General features: G+C 39.0%; 1 protein-coding gene across 2 annotated transcripts in view; it reads right to left on the bottom strand.

The window, feature by feature from the left end:
- Window positions 1-17,235, bottom strand: part of SYK (spleen associated tyrosine kinase) — a 45,634-nt gene that overhangs the window by 9,882 nt on the left and 18,517 nt on the right. The window contains exons 3-7 of one of the 2 annotated variants that reach the window (XM_053467813.1): window positions 16,836-16,996; window positions 7,098-7,236; window positions 4,061-4,139; window positions 3,201-3,250; window positions 1,480-1,548 (exon numbers count right to left, since the gene is read on the bottom strand). In XM_053467813.1, coding sequence (XP_053323788.1) covers window positions 1,480-1,548; window positions 3,201-3,250; window positions 4,061-4,139; window positions 7,098-7,236; window positions 16,836-16,996 — 498 coding nt within the window. The remainder of the gene's footprint in view (window positions 1-1,479; window positions 1,549-3,200; window positions 3,251-4,060; window positions 4,140-7,097; window positions 7,237-16,835; window positions 16,997-17,235) is intronic. The other variant, XM_053467817.1, reaches the window with a different exon arrangement.

The raw sequence follows: 17,235 nt of genomic DNA, 5'->3' as shown, positions 1-17,235 counted from the left end.
ACAGTTAGCTTAGCAGAGGCTGAGATTGATGCTCATTGTTCATCTACCATACTGCAAGTTAATTAATAGTTTATTTTAGTGCAGAAAATGTACAGTTGTAGGGTGGATTGGACAAGCTGTAGTGATTAGTGTAGTGGATTACAGGGGCTGTAGCAGACATTTTTCCCATGTTCCCAACTAGAGTTTAGTTGATTCACACAGTTGGCCATTTATGCTACTAGCCAATGCTGTAATTTGTGGATAACCACATTTTTTATTATCTTTCTGTCATATCATCATTCATTAATAAATATATATTGGTGATGCATACTATATAATATTGGAGAAATTCAGTCCTGCTTCATGGGACTGCATATGTTTATCATCTGCCAGTGTCTGCCTCCCCAGGCCCAGTGTACTACTACTGCTGCTGGACCTCTTTGACCGTCTTTACTCTAGAGGAACATTTAAAAAAAAATATTTCTGTAATATTGTGGTGGAAATTTAGCCCTCCTCCATGGGGCTGCATGCGCCTATCATCCGCCTGTGTCTACCTATCCGATTTTGCTCGCTGTGCACATGTCTAATGAGCACTTACCTTTTGTGACTGTTCTTCCTGCTATATATTAGCAGACGAACACAATTATGTGCCATTCTGTGCCAAGTGGAGCTGTAGAGCTTCCTAAGTTGGCCTTATTACTGACAGAAAAGATCTTAGAGAGACATCATAAAGTTGCCAAGGGTATTGTGGCAACCCTATGCTTTCTCTATGTTGATTTCTGTCAGGGACTGCAGAGCACCAAGACCATTGCTCTCTGTCATGCAGAAAATTATAGTACATGAAAGCTATATTCGCAAAGCAAGATCTATTATGAATGATTGAACATAAAATAGCATGGCCTTCTTTAAGAGGAATTAAAAATGATATATTTCATCCACCTAGTATTTTAATCCAACTACTCCCTTCAGTCATGATTAAAAAATAAACATTAGAAATAAAAAACAATTTGGGAGAATGCTTAATACTGTTTGTACTAAATTTCTTTTAGGTTTTTATAAGCGGAAATTATGTTGGGGGGCATTAGGTTAAGGGCACAGCCACTAACACTGTTAGCAAGATTAAAGCAGCATTGCTAGTTCTAAATAATCGCCCAGACCTCTGTTGGAAGTGAGTGTGAAAAGGTAAACCTAAGGGTGGTGGACCAGTCTTGCTTTCCCATCAATGTCAGCATTAACTAGCCTTTTAAATGTTGGGGGGTACTGGCTAAATAATGACATTACAACACTTCATGTGGAGAGTATACATAAGTTATTCAACGTTTCCAACAGGGTTCTGTAAAAATCCAATTATTTATTATTACTATAATAATTAAGTTCACAATAATAGCAATTAGTTGTAAATGATGGTGACAGTAACACCTGCAATGCTACTTTAAAGTGAGCTCTAAAAGCAAAAGCAGCACTAGCTAATAATGTGTAAAGCCTTGAAGTATGGTGCACCTTTTTACTGCCAGGCTTGGGAAATGTGTAGGATTTGAATCTTGAGATAATTCCACCTGCTGACCAATTCTAGAAACCACAATGTCAGAGAGGAAAATTAAATGTGCTATGAAATCACCTTTAACACAATGAACATTGGATATTTTAAACACCACCTAGAAAAATGTATTTCATGCAAAAATAATCTTTGATTAATAATGTTTCTTGAAATGAATTTGCCCACAGTATTTGCAGTTAAGGCTAGATTTCCCTTGGGGAATACCAGGAACGATGTGCAGATGTTCACTTTTTAGGGGCGCCAAATGTTACATGACTTAGCTCTGAAGTATCTCTGCCCAGTACTAACATGCCAATCTTTTTTTTAACCTTTTTGTGAGTGCTCACAATAAGGTCTATTCACAAAACAAACCAACTCATATTTTTACTCCTAGAATCGCTCACTGTCAGTAGGATAGTCAAATTGACGTTAGTTGAAGAACATTGGGGGCACTGTTTTCTTAGAGACTCTTCTGAAGACTTAGAGGACAGCCCATATCCAGAAAGATATTGACACAGAGATGCTACTTTAGCGTGCAGTCTACTGGTAATCTGTGGCCTACCTGTGTTCTACCGTAAACCTGCCGTGCAATCTGTCTAGCACAAGTACAAGTAAGACTTAAGTATAACAGTTTAGCCTTGCGGTAATGTTGTTAGAAGATGTGTATAACATTATCATCTGCACAGAAGAGAATGCAGTTTTGTTTTTTTTAAGCAAGGTAGCTGACGGTCAAAATTTTTATCTGCGACGGTGTGACAGAAACACCCCAATACCAATCATTCAGCGTGAATGCGAAACAGGTTCAGTGCATATGGAAACCACACATATGGTGTGTGTATATTGTTTAAAGGATTGAAAAGTGAATACATTTTATTTGTACGTCATAAAATTAAATATAAAGCAATATTGGTCATTGTTTTTTTTATGATAAAGTTCAGGTAGACTGCAAGGCTAAAATAGAAAAGTTCAGGTCGACTGCACGCTACAGTAGAAAAGTTCAGATAAACTGCACGCTAAAGTAGCAATGACATACTGAGAGAGTTCAGAGAAAGGCTACAGGAGGAAAGTTTATTTCTTAGATGAACTGTAAGAACAAGAGGCCATGGTCTAAAACTGGAGTGTCAACATCTTACTAAGAAGATGTTAGATAAATTAGCAGTCTCCCTTCAGAAGTGGTAGAAGCTAATACAGAGAGGAAGTTTACACATGCATAGAAAAGGCATAGGGCTATCCTGAATATAAAACAAGACCAAGGATTGATTAAGGTCTTAGACTCTACGGCTGGAAAAATGGGTAGACTAGATTGGCCATATAGTTGTTATCTGACCTCAAATTCTATGTTCTGTGAATTTTAAAAATAATCTTAACCAAAACTACAACAAGCTACTTATAGTTTTACGTAGAGTACTTAGCTGGTAAATATTAAATTATAGACAGTTTTGTTCTATAATTCATTTAAATATTGTAGAGATGCGTTATCAGTTAGACAGCAGTCTTGTTTTATGGCATTAAGAAAAGCCACATTATGTTGACATTCATTTACGTTTTGAAAGTAACTTACCTCCAAATGGTACAAAACTTAATTGCTTAGTTATTGTCTTAGTATCCATTGTTTGGATTGCATACAGTTAACCTGTATATTCCTGTGAAGAGAACCTGCATTCAGCTCTCACAAGTGACTTACCGTTGGATGTTGTCCAGGAAGTTCAGGGAGTCTAGTGAAACTAATGGTGCCTAGAAAAAGAACAAACATCTACATACTATATATGTCAAGAGTATGTGGACACCTGACGATCACTCCTATATGAGGTTGTAGGACATCTTATTGTAAAGCCATGGTCATTAATATAAAGTATATACTCTGCCACCCTCCCTTATGGCTATAACAACCTCCACTAGTCTTTACAGGATAGATGTCATGAATTTAGGAAAAGTTACACATTTTTTTCACACAAGATCTTAATGATTATTAGCAATATTTACTGAAATTAAAATAATTTAAAATATGCATGGAATAGGTGATGAGACCAAAGACTTAATTAAAGTTTGAGTCTTTAAAGCAGGGAAAACAGTAATTTATATAAGTTGAAAGGTTTGTCTCTGCTGTCAAATTCTATGATTCAATATCGAATGTTATCCATAGTATTATATTTTCTTTTTGCATTTCTGTGAAACAGCCTGTGATAATATAATTCACCTAGTGTGACTTTTATTAAACGAAGTTTGGGCATTGGAATGTCTGATAAACAGCAAGGTCTACCTAGAAACTAAACTAATAAACTCAAAAGTTTTTTTTTTAATTTACTTAGTTCAGCCTTAAAGATAAATAGTTGAACTGAAAAATGTAATACTAAACTTAAATAATACATTTTTTTATTACTGTATTTAATTATGGTTTTATTTCTGATTCGACATTTCCTCTTTATGGTGAAAAACTGTAACTTGGCAGAAAGTCTTATCAAACAGCATAGGCAAGTTTACTTTATAAATGTGATTTAAACAAAGAAAAAACCTTGTTTTCCTAAAATAAAATGAATTACTTACTTCTGTAATCAGATCGTGTACAAGGACTTGTCAGGACCCGTAGCAGTCCATCTGGTTTGTAAGAATAATGTTCAACCAACTGCAAAGTGAAACATAGCTAATAAGATAGTGTGGTACTTGTTTCTCAATAAGCAGTCTGTGAGTTAGGGGTCATTTAGCTGTATGTCACTATGGTAGCCTGTTAAAATGGTTAAACAGCAGTGCACCCTCAATTTAGCATAGCACCTTTTAAGGCTTTTACAGGGCTATCTGAGACCATCTTTTACTACAGATATATTGTATGTCAACAATCATGAAAAAATAGCTAGTGTAATAATGTAAAACACCAAAGCAAGATAAACTAGATGAATCAGTGCTTCCCTTTTTGCTAATTCGGTAGAACTACTTTACTACCTCTTTGGAAATTATAGGCCTTTTTACAAAATGAATCACAAGATGCTAAACAGTCAAGTTTAGTAAAAGAGAATAGATTATTTTGTTATATTAATAACAGTAAGATATATTTACTATGATAATTACTGAACATATTTAACTCACTTACATCAGCACTTTAATCACATTATTAAAGATGGTATTGGTGTAAAAAAAACAAGTGAGGGCAACAAAGTTCTATCCTTTCCTCTTCAATGTTTACTTATTTTAGGAAACTGGCCCACTACATGAAAATGATTTGTGTACTTGCACTTCCACTTTTAGCCTCCAGGGTATCTAAACTAAGAAGCAATTTTGACTGTATTTGTGCCATGCTTGGTTTGTGTCAACAGTCCTTTTGAATGTGTTCTTCCGTTACCCTTTTGGTGAATGTGCAGTCCTTCACATGTATACATTCTTGCTATTTTGCTATGCTAGTGTTAATTTTATTGTCAAAAACGTGTAATAAGTAATCATGTAAAATAATGAATCATAGAAGTAATACAATAAAATAAGAAATTATCTCTTAGATTTTTTTTTAAATTAAACTGTGCTTTGAAAATAACTCATCTGCAAAGACATTTTGACAGCAAATATTGGGTTTTGATAGATTTCACTTAATAAAATGATTATAAATTAAGCAAGAGTAAGATGTGTTATGTTAATACATACAGTTTGTCTCTTATTCACCCTTCTCTGATAGCTCACCATGTCTCTTTTTACCAACGGGTGTTTTTGTATCTCCTTGTAGATGCCACATCACTATATAAAATCCAATCTGTCCAAAAGAAACCAATAAACTTCCCTCCTTCCACATCTAACCTGGTAAACTGAATAACAAATAACAGCACCATCTCACCTACTAACGTAGAACAATGCCTTGGGCTTATCTTTGACACCAGGGGCGTAACTAGAAGCCTCAGGGCCCTAGTGCGAGAATCTGTTCCAATCTACCCATTCTCACACCATCCACCCCCTTCTCACACTATCTACCCTCTATCCTCTCCATTCTAACTACCTACCCCCTCTCCCCCTCTTCTCAGGCTATCTACTCCTTCTCACTATCTACCCTCTCCCTATCCCCCATTCTCACTATCTACCCTCTCCCTATCCCCCATTCTCACTATCTACCCTCTCCCTACTCCCTTCTCACTATCTACCCCTCCCCCCATTCTCACTATCTACCCTCTCCCTACCTTCCATTCTCACTATCTACCCTCTCCCTACCCCCTTCTCACTATCTACCCTCTCCCTACCCCATTCTCACTATCTATCCTCTCCCTACCCCCTTTCTCATTATCTACCCTCTCCCTACCCCCCTTCTCACTATCTACCCTCTCCCTACCCCCTTCTCACTATCTATCCTCTCACTACCCCCTTCTCACTATCTACCCTCTCCCTATGCTCCCTTTTCACTATCTATCCTCTCCCTACCACCCCCTTCTCACTATCCACCCTCTCCCTACCCCCTTCTCACTATCTACCCTCTCGTTACCCACCCTTCTCACTATCAACCCTCTCCCTACCCCCCTATTCTCACTATCTATCCCCTCTCCCCCCTTCTCATGCTATCTACCCCCCTACCTTCTCACTATCTACCCTCTCCCTACTCCCTTCTCACTATCTACCCCCTCTCCTCCATTCTCACTATCTACCCTCTCCCTACCTTCCATTCTCACTATCTACCCTCTCCCTATCCCCATTCTCACTATCTATCCTCTCCCTACCCCCTTTCTTATTATCTACCCTCTCCCTACCCCCTTCTCACTATCTATCCTCTCTCTACCCCTTCTCACTATTTACCCTCTCCCTATCCCCCTTCTCACTATCTACCCTCTCCCTACCCCCTTCTCACTATCTAGCCTCTCCCTACCCCTTTCTCACTATCTACCCTCTCCCTACCCCCTTCTCACTATATACCTTCTCCCTACCACCCCCTTCTCACTATCTACCCTCTCCCTACCCCCCTTTTTAGGTCACTTACCGTGCAGTTCTGTGGTGGGGGCGCGAGGCCTCTGTCTCGCTGATCTGCCATGGTGCGTACAGCTTCACTGCTGAGCGCCGGCATATGACATCACCTGAGACAGATGCCTCACGCTCCCATCACTGCAGTCGGGGCAGCGCTGAGGCAGGGAGCAGAGGAGACAGAAGGGCGCAGAGCGGTTGCTGAAAACAACTGCTCGGCACCCCTTGGGCCCCCCTGACTGGCAGAACTCCTGGGCCCGGTCACAGTCGTGACCCCGGTAGTTCCACCACTGTTTGACACGTTCATGTGTTTAATCCCACACAGTTAATCTTTCATAAAAATATGCCTTCTGCACCTTAAGAACATTGCCAGTATCTGACCAGTTGCCATCCAAGATGCCAAAAAGGCATCCTTCTAGATGGTAGACTATGGGACACTGCCTCACCAGCACTGTCTGCTAAAGGGGACATCACACACCCCGGCTTATATTCTATCCTTAAATACCTAAATAATGAATTTTAAGAAGATGATACAAAATGAAAGAAAAACATGTGTAGTTCATATTCCCTTACATATTTCACAAATAAGGTAGACACTGCTTGTTTCTACTATATTCAACAAGTGTCAGAAAGCTCCAACGTCTTTTCAAGTATACGCTACCTGCCACAGCGTGTCAAATTTTTTTCCATCCGGTATTGACAACTTTCCAGTTTTGTCTCGGTCAATACGGTAGTGTGACACTTTTTTGTTATGTATTAGACACAAAGCATAGGATCCATTACTGTCTCGTTCTCTTATACTAAAATAACAGAAGAAAAACATAACTGATGATTAATTATCTGAGCAACATGCTTACATAGCTTCAAATATATAATATACAAATTACTTGAATAAATTAATGTTATTTTAAAACCTTGGGATATGTTGAACCAACATAACTTTTATAACATGTTACTTATGTATTTCTATATTATTTGCATTAATCATATAACACTTTTGGAATAAATGTATGATGCCAATTGTATAGTTATGTATATATATATATAGTAAAGTAAGAATGCTTTCAAAAATAGACACGTTAGTTTATTTAACAGCGTACAAGCAGCCCTAGAGAAAGCTGCTGGAGAGGTGAGAGATAAGCGGGGGTGAGCAGGAGGGAGGGAGTATGTACGTATGTTTGTATATATATATATATATATATATATATATATATATATATATATATATATATATATATGTATGTGAGCATGAATGTGGATGCATAAGCATATGTGAGCATGAATGTGTATGTATAAGTATATATGACAATGTATGTACATATGTTTGTATATATGTATGTGAGCTGGAATGTGGATGTGTAAGTGTGTGTGTCAGCATGGATGTGTAAGTTGTTTCTAGCTACGCCCCTGCTACTATGTATTTATCATACAGGGAGTTCAATAGCAAACCAAGTATTTTCAATCACCGTTAACACTTCTAAAAAACATTTCCATGGCTGCTTTACTATGTGGACTTACCTTCATAAATTATTAAAACTAGCAAAAGACAGAATTAATTTGTTTGTTCAACAGAATTCACAAATTGTTTAGCCTTATCATCAGTGTCACTTGAAAATATATTATGTGCTTCTAACCACTGGTCAGTACAGGAAGTAAAATGCAGAGCTCCTTGAAGTTAAGAAAACCACAGAGTATTTAGAGAACATTCTGGTTTTCCCACTATAGTCAGCGTTCATAAGAAAAGTAGAATATAGAATGTATTAGCTCTGTGTTACAAATAAAGTGGTTGTGAAATTTATTATTATTTATTATTATTTATTGTTTTATATAGCGACATCAAATTCCGTAGCGCTGTACAATGGGTGGACAGGACAAAACAAGTAGTATGTAACATAACAATTTGACTTACAGAGACAACACATGAGGAGGGCCCTGCTCAAATGAGTTTAAGATGGTTCTTCCACCATGGGTTGATGCGTATCAGCATCCTGATTCAGGTTATAGAGTGTATGATAATAAGCAGCAAATTCCTCCACTATAGCTTTTGGATTGGCAACCTTATGTCCTGATTTATTTAGAACATAGGATATTGCGGATTGTGCTGTTCTGGCGCGGAGTTTGAGAGCCAGCAGAGTATCAGCCTTATTACACTTAAGCTAAAATAGCTGTTTAGATTTCTGCAAATTAAAAGCAGTGTGCGCCCGTAGTTCCGAGCGAGCCCTATGCAGTGCCTGCGCAGAAGCAATGGTGGGGTCAGTCTTATGCTGGAGAAGTCAACGCACTCAATAGTGAGAGGTAGGTTTTCCTACGCAATTGCATAAGCCGGGAGGTATGTTGTATTAAAATGGCCCCGAATAAACACCTTGGAAGCAGACCAAACTGTTGGAACGTCTACCTCAGGAGTCCTTTGTCGCGGTGACGAGGCTGGAGACAAATTCCTTGTCATTAAGCAAAGATTCATTTAAACGCCACACTCTGTGGCCCCTAACTGCACAAACTTCGGAGCGTGGTCCGACCATGTGATACCACCCACAGTGACAGTCTTGACGTCTTGTAAAGTGAGTTTATCGACAAATATAAAATCAATCCTTGAGTAACTATTATGGGCCTCAGAAAAGAATATGTAGTCCCTCTCTGTACCGTGCAGAATGTGCCAAGAGTCAAATAACCCATATTGTAACAAAAAGTCCTGAAAACCTGAACATAACCTGCGCAGGCGCGCACCTCGGGCCCTGGTAGCTGAAGAGGAGACATCTCACACACCGGATCTAAAGAGAGGTTAAAGTCCCCACAGACCAATATGCGACCCTGTTGGACCTTAGACAATTTCTCGAAGCACATGGATAGGAATTGGAGTTGGTCAGCGTTAGGTGCATATATAGACGCTACGGTAACAACCTGGTGATTCAATCTTCCCACAATAAAGAGATATCTCCCCTAAAGCATATGATTTTAATAGAGTTCTCAATATTTTGTGAGGGTAAAAAGAGGAGGGATAGGGTGAGAAAGAGAGGAGGAGAATGTGTGTGAGAGGAGGATCAGAAGGTGTGAAAAAGAGGAATAGGTGTCAGAGGGGGAGGCAGGAAGAGGAGGAGAGGGTGAAAAAGTGAGTGTGTATGTATACGTGTATGGTGTTAGAAGGTGTGTAATGTTAAAGTAAGTGAGTGAACGTATGCTGTTAGTGTATGTGTGTCGTGTGTGTGTATAGTGTTAGCCGCATGTGTGAGTGTATGCTGTTACCGTGTTATTGTGTGGTGTCAGTGTCTGGTATCAGAGTTGAGCCTAGAATTAGTAGCCCCTGTGAGAGAGGCAGGGAGTGAAAGTTTGTGTAAGTATGGATAAGTGTATAGCTAAGACTACTACTGGAATGATAAATACTATACCTATAGCTTTGACTTATCTATATGTGTGTATGATATTTGCTGTTAATGTTGATTGTCTGACACATCTACCATTTAATATAATATCTTAGTAGTGTTAATACTTTTTCTGCTTTACTTAACATTGCTTATGGCCAAAAAAATGTTATCTTTCAATCTGCACAACAAAAGGCTATTTTGTACTCTAAAGACTAGAGCTCCAATGACTTGCTGCTATTAAAAGTAGTCACATCACCATAGAATCTTATTTTTGCTACTGTAAAAATAAACTGTACGCCAATGAAGTGAAATGGATAATTGTTATGATGCAGAGATCCAAAGGACACAGCCTCTCTATACAAGACCTTAAAATTCTCTCTCTCTCTCTCGATGATCGCAAAGGAGTGGTAATTGTATCACATGTCTACAGGCTTAACCTCCTGTTTCTTTGTTATTTCCATTCAATCAATGAATAGTTTGGTAACATCATATACTAACTTATAGCAAATTGTATATGTATTGTTAGTTTGTTTCGCCTCTCTTAATAAATATTGTTAATTGCAGAAAAAGTGTTATACACACAGCGCCAGGTATGGATTCAGCAGCACCACACACCTCTTGAGTCTCAATCTAGAAAAGTACCAATATACAGCAAACAGAGTGGTTCTCTCTGGAAGTTGTCTACGTGATTCGCGTAGACAACTTCCGCTGCAGCAGGAAGGAGGTGTGGCTAGCAGCGGGGGTTGTCTGCGTCCATCGCGCAGACCTTCCCCGGCTGTCAAAGATCAGAGTTCCCCGCACCAGTGCGGGAACTCTGATCTCTGACAGTCGGGGAAGGTCTGCGCGATGGACGCAGACAACCCCCGCTGCTAGCCACGCCTCCTTCCGGCTGCAGTGTAAGTGCGTGGGATCTACACGCTGCCCCGGCTACATGACAGGGAAGTCAGAAACACCGGTAAGTTTGGGGGGGTGTTAAATGGGGGGCATAAGGCATTTCTGGAGGCAGAGTGCTCTGTGAAATGCCTTTTAACCCCCTTAATGCCACTCTGCCTCCAGAAATGCCTTTTTAACCCTCTATACGCCACTCTGCCTCCTGAATGCCTTAAACCTCCCTATATGCCACTCTTCCCCATAATATGCCTTTTAACCCTCTAAATGCCAGAGTGGCATATAGGGGTATAAGGCATTTCTGGAGGCAGAGTGGCACATAGGTGGTCAAAAGGCATATCATGGGGCACAGTGGCATTTAGAGGGTTAAAAGGCATATCATGGGGCACAGTGGCATATAAGGGGTATAAGGCATTTCTGGGGCAGATGTGCATAACTGGGGGGCAGGTTGGAAAATAGAAGGAAATAAAACCAAAATATTTTTCTCAATCATAGCTTTTATATATAAAAAAAAATAGTTTACATGAATTAATATTTACTGGTAAAACTTTTTTCCTATAGGGTCGTCTTATATTCAGGCTTTTTCTTTTTTTCCTAAATTAATATTCAGATTTGGGGGGTCGTCTTATAATCGAGCAAATACGGTATATATGTGTGTGTAAAAAAAAAAAATACAGAGAATACAGCATTACACACTCATGCTAACAAACACTCCCTCTCACACCAACACATTCATGCTCACACACATACACATTCATAGTCACATTTAAACACAACCATGCTAGAACACAAATACTTACATATACACATCCATGCTTATTCAAAAACACTTATGCCCAAACACTGCAAAGGCTAACACATTCACATTAATGCTTAAACACATATACACATCCATTGTTACACATATACATCCACCCCTACACACAGACATATACACATCCATGCTTACACACACATACTTGCACATACACATTCTAACATGCATATATTTATACATACTCCCTTCCTTGCCCTCTCCCTCCCTCATGCACTCCTATTATCTCACTGTCAACTTTCTCTCTGGCTATGCCCACACAGTGCAGGCAGCCTCGTTTTAACTGTATAGTCATGTAAACTTGCGTTATATGACCTTGCTGCATTCTTGTCTCCCCGTGCCAGTCCAAAATTGTTCACAAAGGGCTAAGCCCCACTACCCCTTGAGAGCCAGCCTGCCGCCCTGGATGCAGTATATAAATATATATAGTCATGTCACAATATAGGGTTTTTAGGCACATGATTGTTAAATTGTGAACATAAATCATTGCAACATTACTCAAGCAACATGTTCAGTCCTTGCTCACTGAATCCCTGTTAATTTCAGAGTAATTATGTGAAAAGGTAGGTATTTTGTTGCATGAAAATAATTTACAGGATGCTTGTGGCTGCACATATGCTCTTAAAAGGAAATTGCAAGTTCATGTGGTTGGCAAGACAGGTCTTGCTAGGGGAAGTCCAGACTTTAGACACCAATATTTAGTATACAAAAAGTAGTTTACAACAATGTTAAAGTCTTGTTTTATTAAATAATGTTTTTTATTTTATATTTGTTTCCCAAAATAATGAAACAATATGTTTTTAAAGTGTTATTACAGGTCCCTTTACTGTCTGCATACTACTGTAAAAAAAAGCAATCTTCAAAAGTGGAGTTATTATTGTTTCTCTTGATTTTCCCTGCTTTAGTAATTTAGTAACTCATTAAGGCAATTTTCCTCTTCTGAAATTACAAACTGCTTCTAGGTGGTAATCATTATTTCGAATAATACAATTGAACAATTTTAGGTCACTAAAAATATTAGTATGTTGAATGTGTGGTAGCTTTAATTATGTTTTGTAATGTTTTATACAATGTGAATGTTTCGTTTTTTTTTATCACTGGATAAGTTCTGAGAATAAGTCAGGGTTCATTGTGTAGTGAAGAGCTGAAAAAATATCTCCATATGGACAAGCTTAAAGAGGGGATGGGAAGACTCATCCAACTACAGACCAGTAAGTCTTATGTCAGTAGCGATGTTATTATGTAGCTTGGGGTAGCCGTGTTAGTTCAGTAGTGTAAATTTCTGTGATTTGTTCTAATGTATACATTCTTACAGTTTTACAGTTTTGTTTTAACAATTCCATTATCACCCTCATTCCCTCTACCATTGCACATTCTTCTCAAACTACCCAAGCTAATTTACGATTACCTTAAACAGGTCTGCGGCTATGCAGCCCCATATACAACAAACTGCAATGCACTGTGTGTGCTGACACCTTTCTTTCAGAACCAGAATTAACTTTTTTCAGCAATTTGAGATACAGCAGCTACAGGCCAGCCTTCACCCCCCATGTGCATTAATGAGCCCTGGCCACCCATGACCCTGTCGCCGGTTCACCACTTTTCCTTTCTTAGACCACTTTTGATAGGTAACCATCACAATTTGGCTATTTTTTTTTGCTTCTAACACATCAACTTTGAGGACAAAATGCTCACTTGTTGCCTAATATATCCCACCCACCGACCCGTGTCAAGGTAACAAGATTATCAGTGTTATTCACTTCACTTGTCAGTGGTCATGTTGTGGTCATGTTATGGCTGATCAGTGTATATATATATATATATATATATATATATATATATATATATACATACAAAGTCCAAAATTAACAATTGCACTCCAAATGCCAAATTTCTGCCCGGTGCCAAATAACTGCAAATAACTTTCATGTCCTGATGAAAGTCTGTAATAAACAAGACTGAAACGTTGACTTGAAAACCGAAGTTGTTTGTGTGGTCATTTGCAAAGTCCCTGGAGTGCCAGTAACTATTTTTGGACTTTATATATACATACATACATACATATATATATATAAACCTTGTCACTGTGGGAATTGCTGGTAATGCAGGGCTCGGCTTAATGCAAAAGTCCAATCAGATTGTAGATGCTGAAGTTTTATTAGACCCTCTAGTTTTAGACCATGACCTTGTGTCCTCCTGTAAGGCTTGGGGAGATGGAGGAGTCCGATATTCAGGAAAAACACAGAGGCAAGCTGCAACAGGAACAAGTGAACTGAAAGCAGCGAGAACTGTACACGGAGCCGGAATCGGTTAACGGAGAGCAGCGTAGTCCAGTATACAAGCCAAGTTCGAGTTCACAGAGAGCAGCGTAGTCAGGTAAACAAGCCAGGTTCAGGGAGAGCAGCGTAGTCAAAAAACAAAGCCAAGGTCGGTACACAAGAAATCGGGAAAGCCGTTTAGTGGACCAGGGTCGGGACAATGGAAGGCAGCAATGTCAGAGGAATAGCCAGGATCATCGGGGTTCGAAGCTCTTCCTGCTACTAATGCCTCTCCCTATGCAACCAGCATCCTGCTTGCTCTTTGATATTGTTTATTTCATTGTCTGCTTACCTTTAAGTCATCAGAAATAATTTCTCCTAAGTCCCTCTCTTCCGTCGTCACTGACAGAACAGCCCCCAATGCCATATTCTGATTGTTAAGAAAAATGCTATTCATGGAGCAGCAGATGCCCCTGTGTTTAGCTTTAAACTATATGCTGTAATCCCATTAGAAGCAGAGAGTAAGTAAATATTTATAACTTCACTTTATATAGACCAACTGTGTATATTATCTGCTTTTACTTCACCTTTAACCCCTGAACGTAGACAAGATATGACTCATAAGGGAGGTCACAAAATGGAGCTGCATATTTTCTGCAAGCTATACTATATGGCCAAAAGTGTGCGGACATCTGACCATTTGCACTTATTTGAGCTTGTTGGACATTCTATTCCAAAACAGCATACATTCTTCTGGGAATGCTTTGTATAAGATTTTAGAGTGTGTCTGTGGGAATTTGTGCCCATTTAGTCCAGCTTTATACCACCCCAGCCGATGCTTGTCATTGGGCATAGTGATGTTAGGCCTGTGTGCAGCTGCTTAGCCATGGAAACCCACTCTATGGAGCTTCTGACACACAGGGCTTGTGCTGATGTTGCTTCCAGAGGCAAGTAGGAACTCTGTAGTGAGTGATGTTACAAAGGACAGATGATTTTTATGTGCATACATATCTGCTTAGTGAGTGTGCATGGGCTGTTGTCTTGTGGCTAAGATTTTGTTACTCCTAGATGCTTCCACTGCACAATAATAGAATTTACAGTGGATTAAGGCATATATAGCCGGTCAGAAGGTGGCATCCTATGACAGTCCTATGAAACTCTTCAGTACCACCCATTTCACTGCTCATGTTGCCTATGGATATGGCTCCCTATATGCTGTGTTTTATACACCTGTTAGCAATGGGTGTTGCTAAAACACCTAAACTGTGGAGGGGTGTCCACATCCTTTGGTCATATGGTGTACCTCTTCTCCTTAAAAGTAAAGGAGACACTTAAACAACTTCACCCCATTAACTCCTTCACACACTGGAGAGAAACAGTGAGAGTGAGTGACAGTGTGTGTGTGACTGTGTGTGAGATTGTGTATATAAATGCATGTGTGAGAGAGAAGGCTGTAGAGAGAAAAAGAAGGTGACAGGGTGTTTAAGAGAAACTGTAAGAGAGTGTGCATGCGAGGAAAGAAAAAGTACATGAGAGAATGAAAGCTTGAGAGTAAACTAGAGTGCGAGAGTGTAAAGAGAGATAAAGAATATGTGAGAGAGAATGTGTGTAAGAAAGCATAACAAGAGCAGAAGAGAGTGTGTGTGAGAGTAAAAGTATGAAAGAGCAGAGGAAAGTGTGTATGTGTGAGAGAGAGTTAAGCCGGTGCAAGAAGACAAGGCAGTGAGTGTGGGTGGATGAGTGAGTATAGTTGGTAACTTTGGCAAATAAATGTTATATATATATATATACATACATCTATATATATATATCTATATATATAGATATATATATATATATATATATATATATATCTATCTATCTATATATATCTATCTATATATATCTATCTATCTATATATATATAGATATATATTATATATATATATATATATATATATATATACTAGGGCTGCAACAACTAATCGATAAAATTGATAATAATTGTTAATGAACATTGTTACCAACAAATTTCATTATCGGTTAGTTGAATCGATTATTGGATTAGGGTTTTTTCCAGAGCAAATGCTCTGAAAAATACTCCTCGTTTTATAATCCAACCTCAAATAGAGGTCGGATTATAACACTAAAATCCAGATCCCCCGCAGCGCTGCAGGGGACCCGGATCCTTCTCTCTGACAGCCAGTGGGGGGTGTCTGTGCGATGCGTGCAGACATCCTCCCCTACTGTCCTCCACTTCCGCCGGGGTTCCTATGATGGTGCACCGGTGTCACATGACCTTCCGGTGCTCAGTCCGACTCCCCCTACTAGACACCAATGAGTCTGGAGCACGGGGGGTAAGTCTAGGGGGGATATTATCAAGGGGTGCACAGTGGTACATAGGGTGTTTTAAGGCATATTTGGTGGGCACAGTGTCACATAGGGGGTATAAGACATATCAGGGGGGGACAGAGTGGCATATCAGGGGTATAAGGCATATCAGAGGAAACTATGGCATATCTGGGGGGCAGAGTGGCATATCTGGGGATATAAGGCATATCTGGGTGGGGCAAAGTGGCATATCAGGGGGGCAAAGTGGCATATCCGGGTCGCAGAGTGGCATATCAGGGGGTATAAGGCATATAAGGGGGTATAATAAATTAAAATAATTGTAAGTTGCAGCCCTAATATATACCCCTGAGGGCTACATTTTTTGCACCCCACTGCATACAAGGTGATGGAAGGGGAGATCATGCTCACTTGTATACTTGTAAGATACTTGTATAATAGTAACAATAATTGTACAACTTACATGGAAGATCATACAAATTCAGTCAAAACTGATTAGTTGAATTGGCCACTGAGCACCAACTTCATAGTGAATTTTCCCAGTGCAGCAATGAATAATGATGGCTGAGAGATTTGTGCAGTACTAGCAAATTATTTGTCCAGTGTTGGTAGGTAATACTTAATTTGCAACCCCAATAATCATTAATATACAAAAGTTCAACATTTTTCACCAAATATCTATATGGTTAACTTCATAAAAATGTTCTCATTAAACAGCTCATAATTTTAGTAATAATATATAAATTACTTACAGAAATGTTCCATTTATCTTTGGTCCATTCAGTAATAATGCTTCTGAATCTTCTCGGGATATCTTCCCATGGAACCATGGCATTTTTTCATGAGCAGTTGTGGCTATTAGCTTCTCTAGTTGAGGCTTTTGACTAATAATTGCTTGTTCAAGAGCTTCACCCTTCAAAGGCAAAGAGGTAATTCATGAAAAAAAATATTGTCAATGAGAACATTTGAGTACAAATTATCAGTTCAGCTTGTTGTACAGTTTTTAAGTTTTATCAGTTGGATAATCATACTGGTGGTCAAATTGGATGTCAATTAGAGAGTACCATTTTGTTTAAATAGAGTTCTGGGCCAACTCACTTCCAAACCCTTCCAGAGTATAGGGCAGCATTGACTGAATAATTTAATGCATGA

Source organism: Spea bombifrons, chromosome 1 (assembly GCF_027358695.1).
Source record: "Spea bombifrons isolate aSpeBom1 chromosome 1, aSpeBom1.2.pri, whole genome shotgun sequence".
NCBI classification, from domain to species: domain Eukaryota; kingdom Metazoa; phylum Chordata; class Amphibia; order Anura; family Pelobatidae; genus Spea; species Spea bombifrons.
This window is presented reverse-complemented; position numbering and strand designations above follow the sequence as displayed.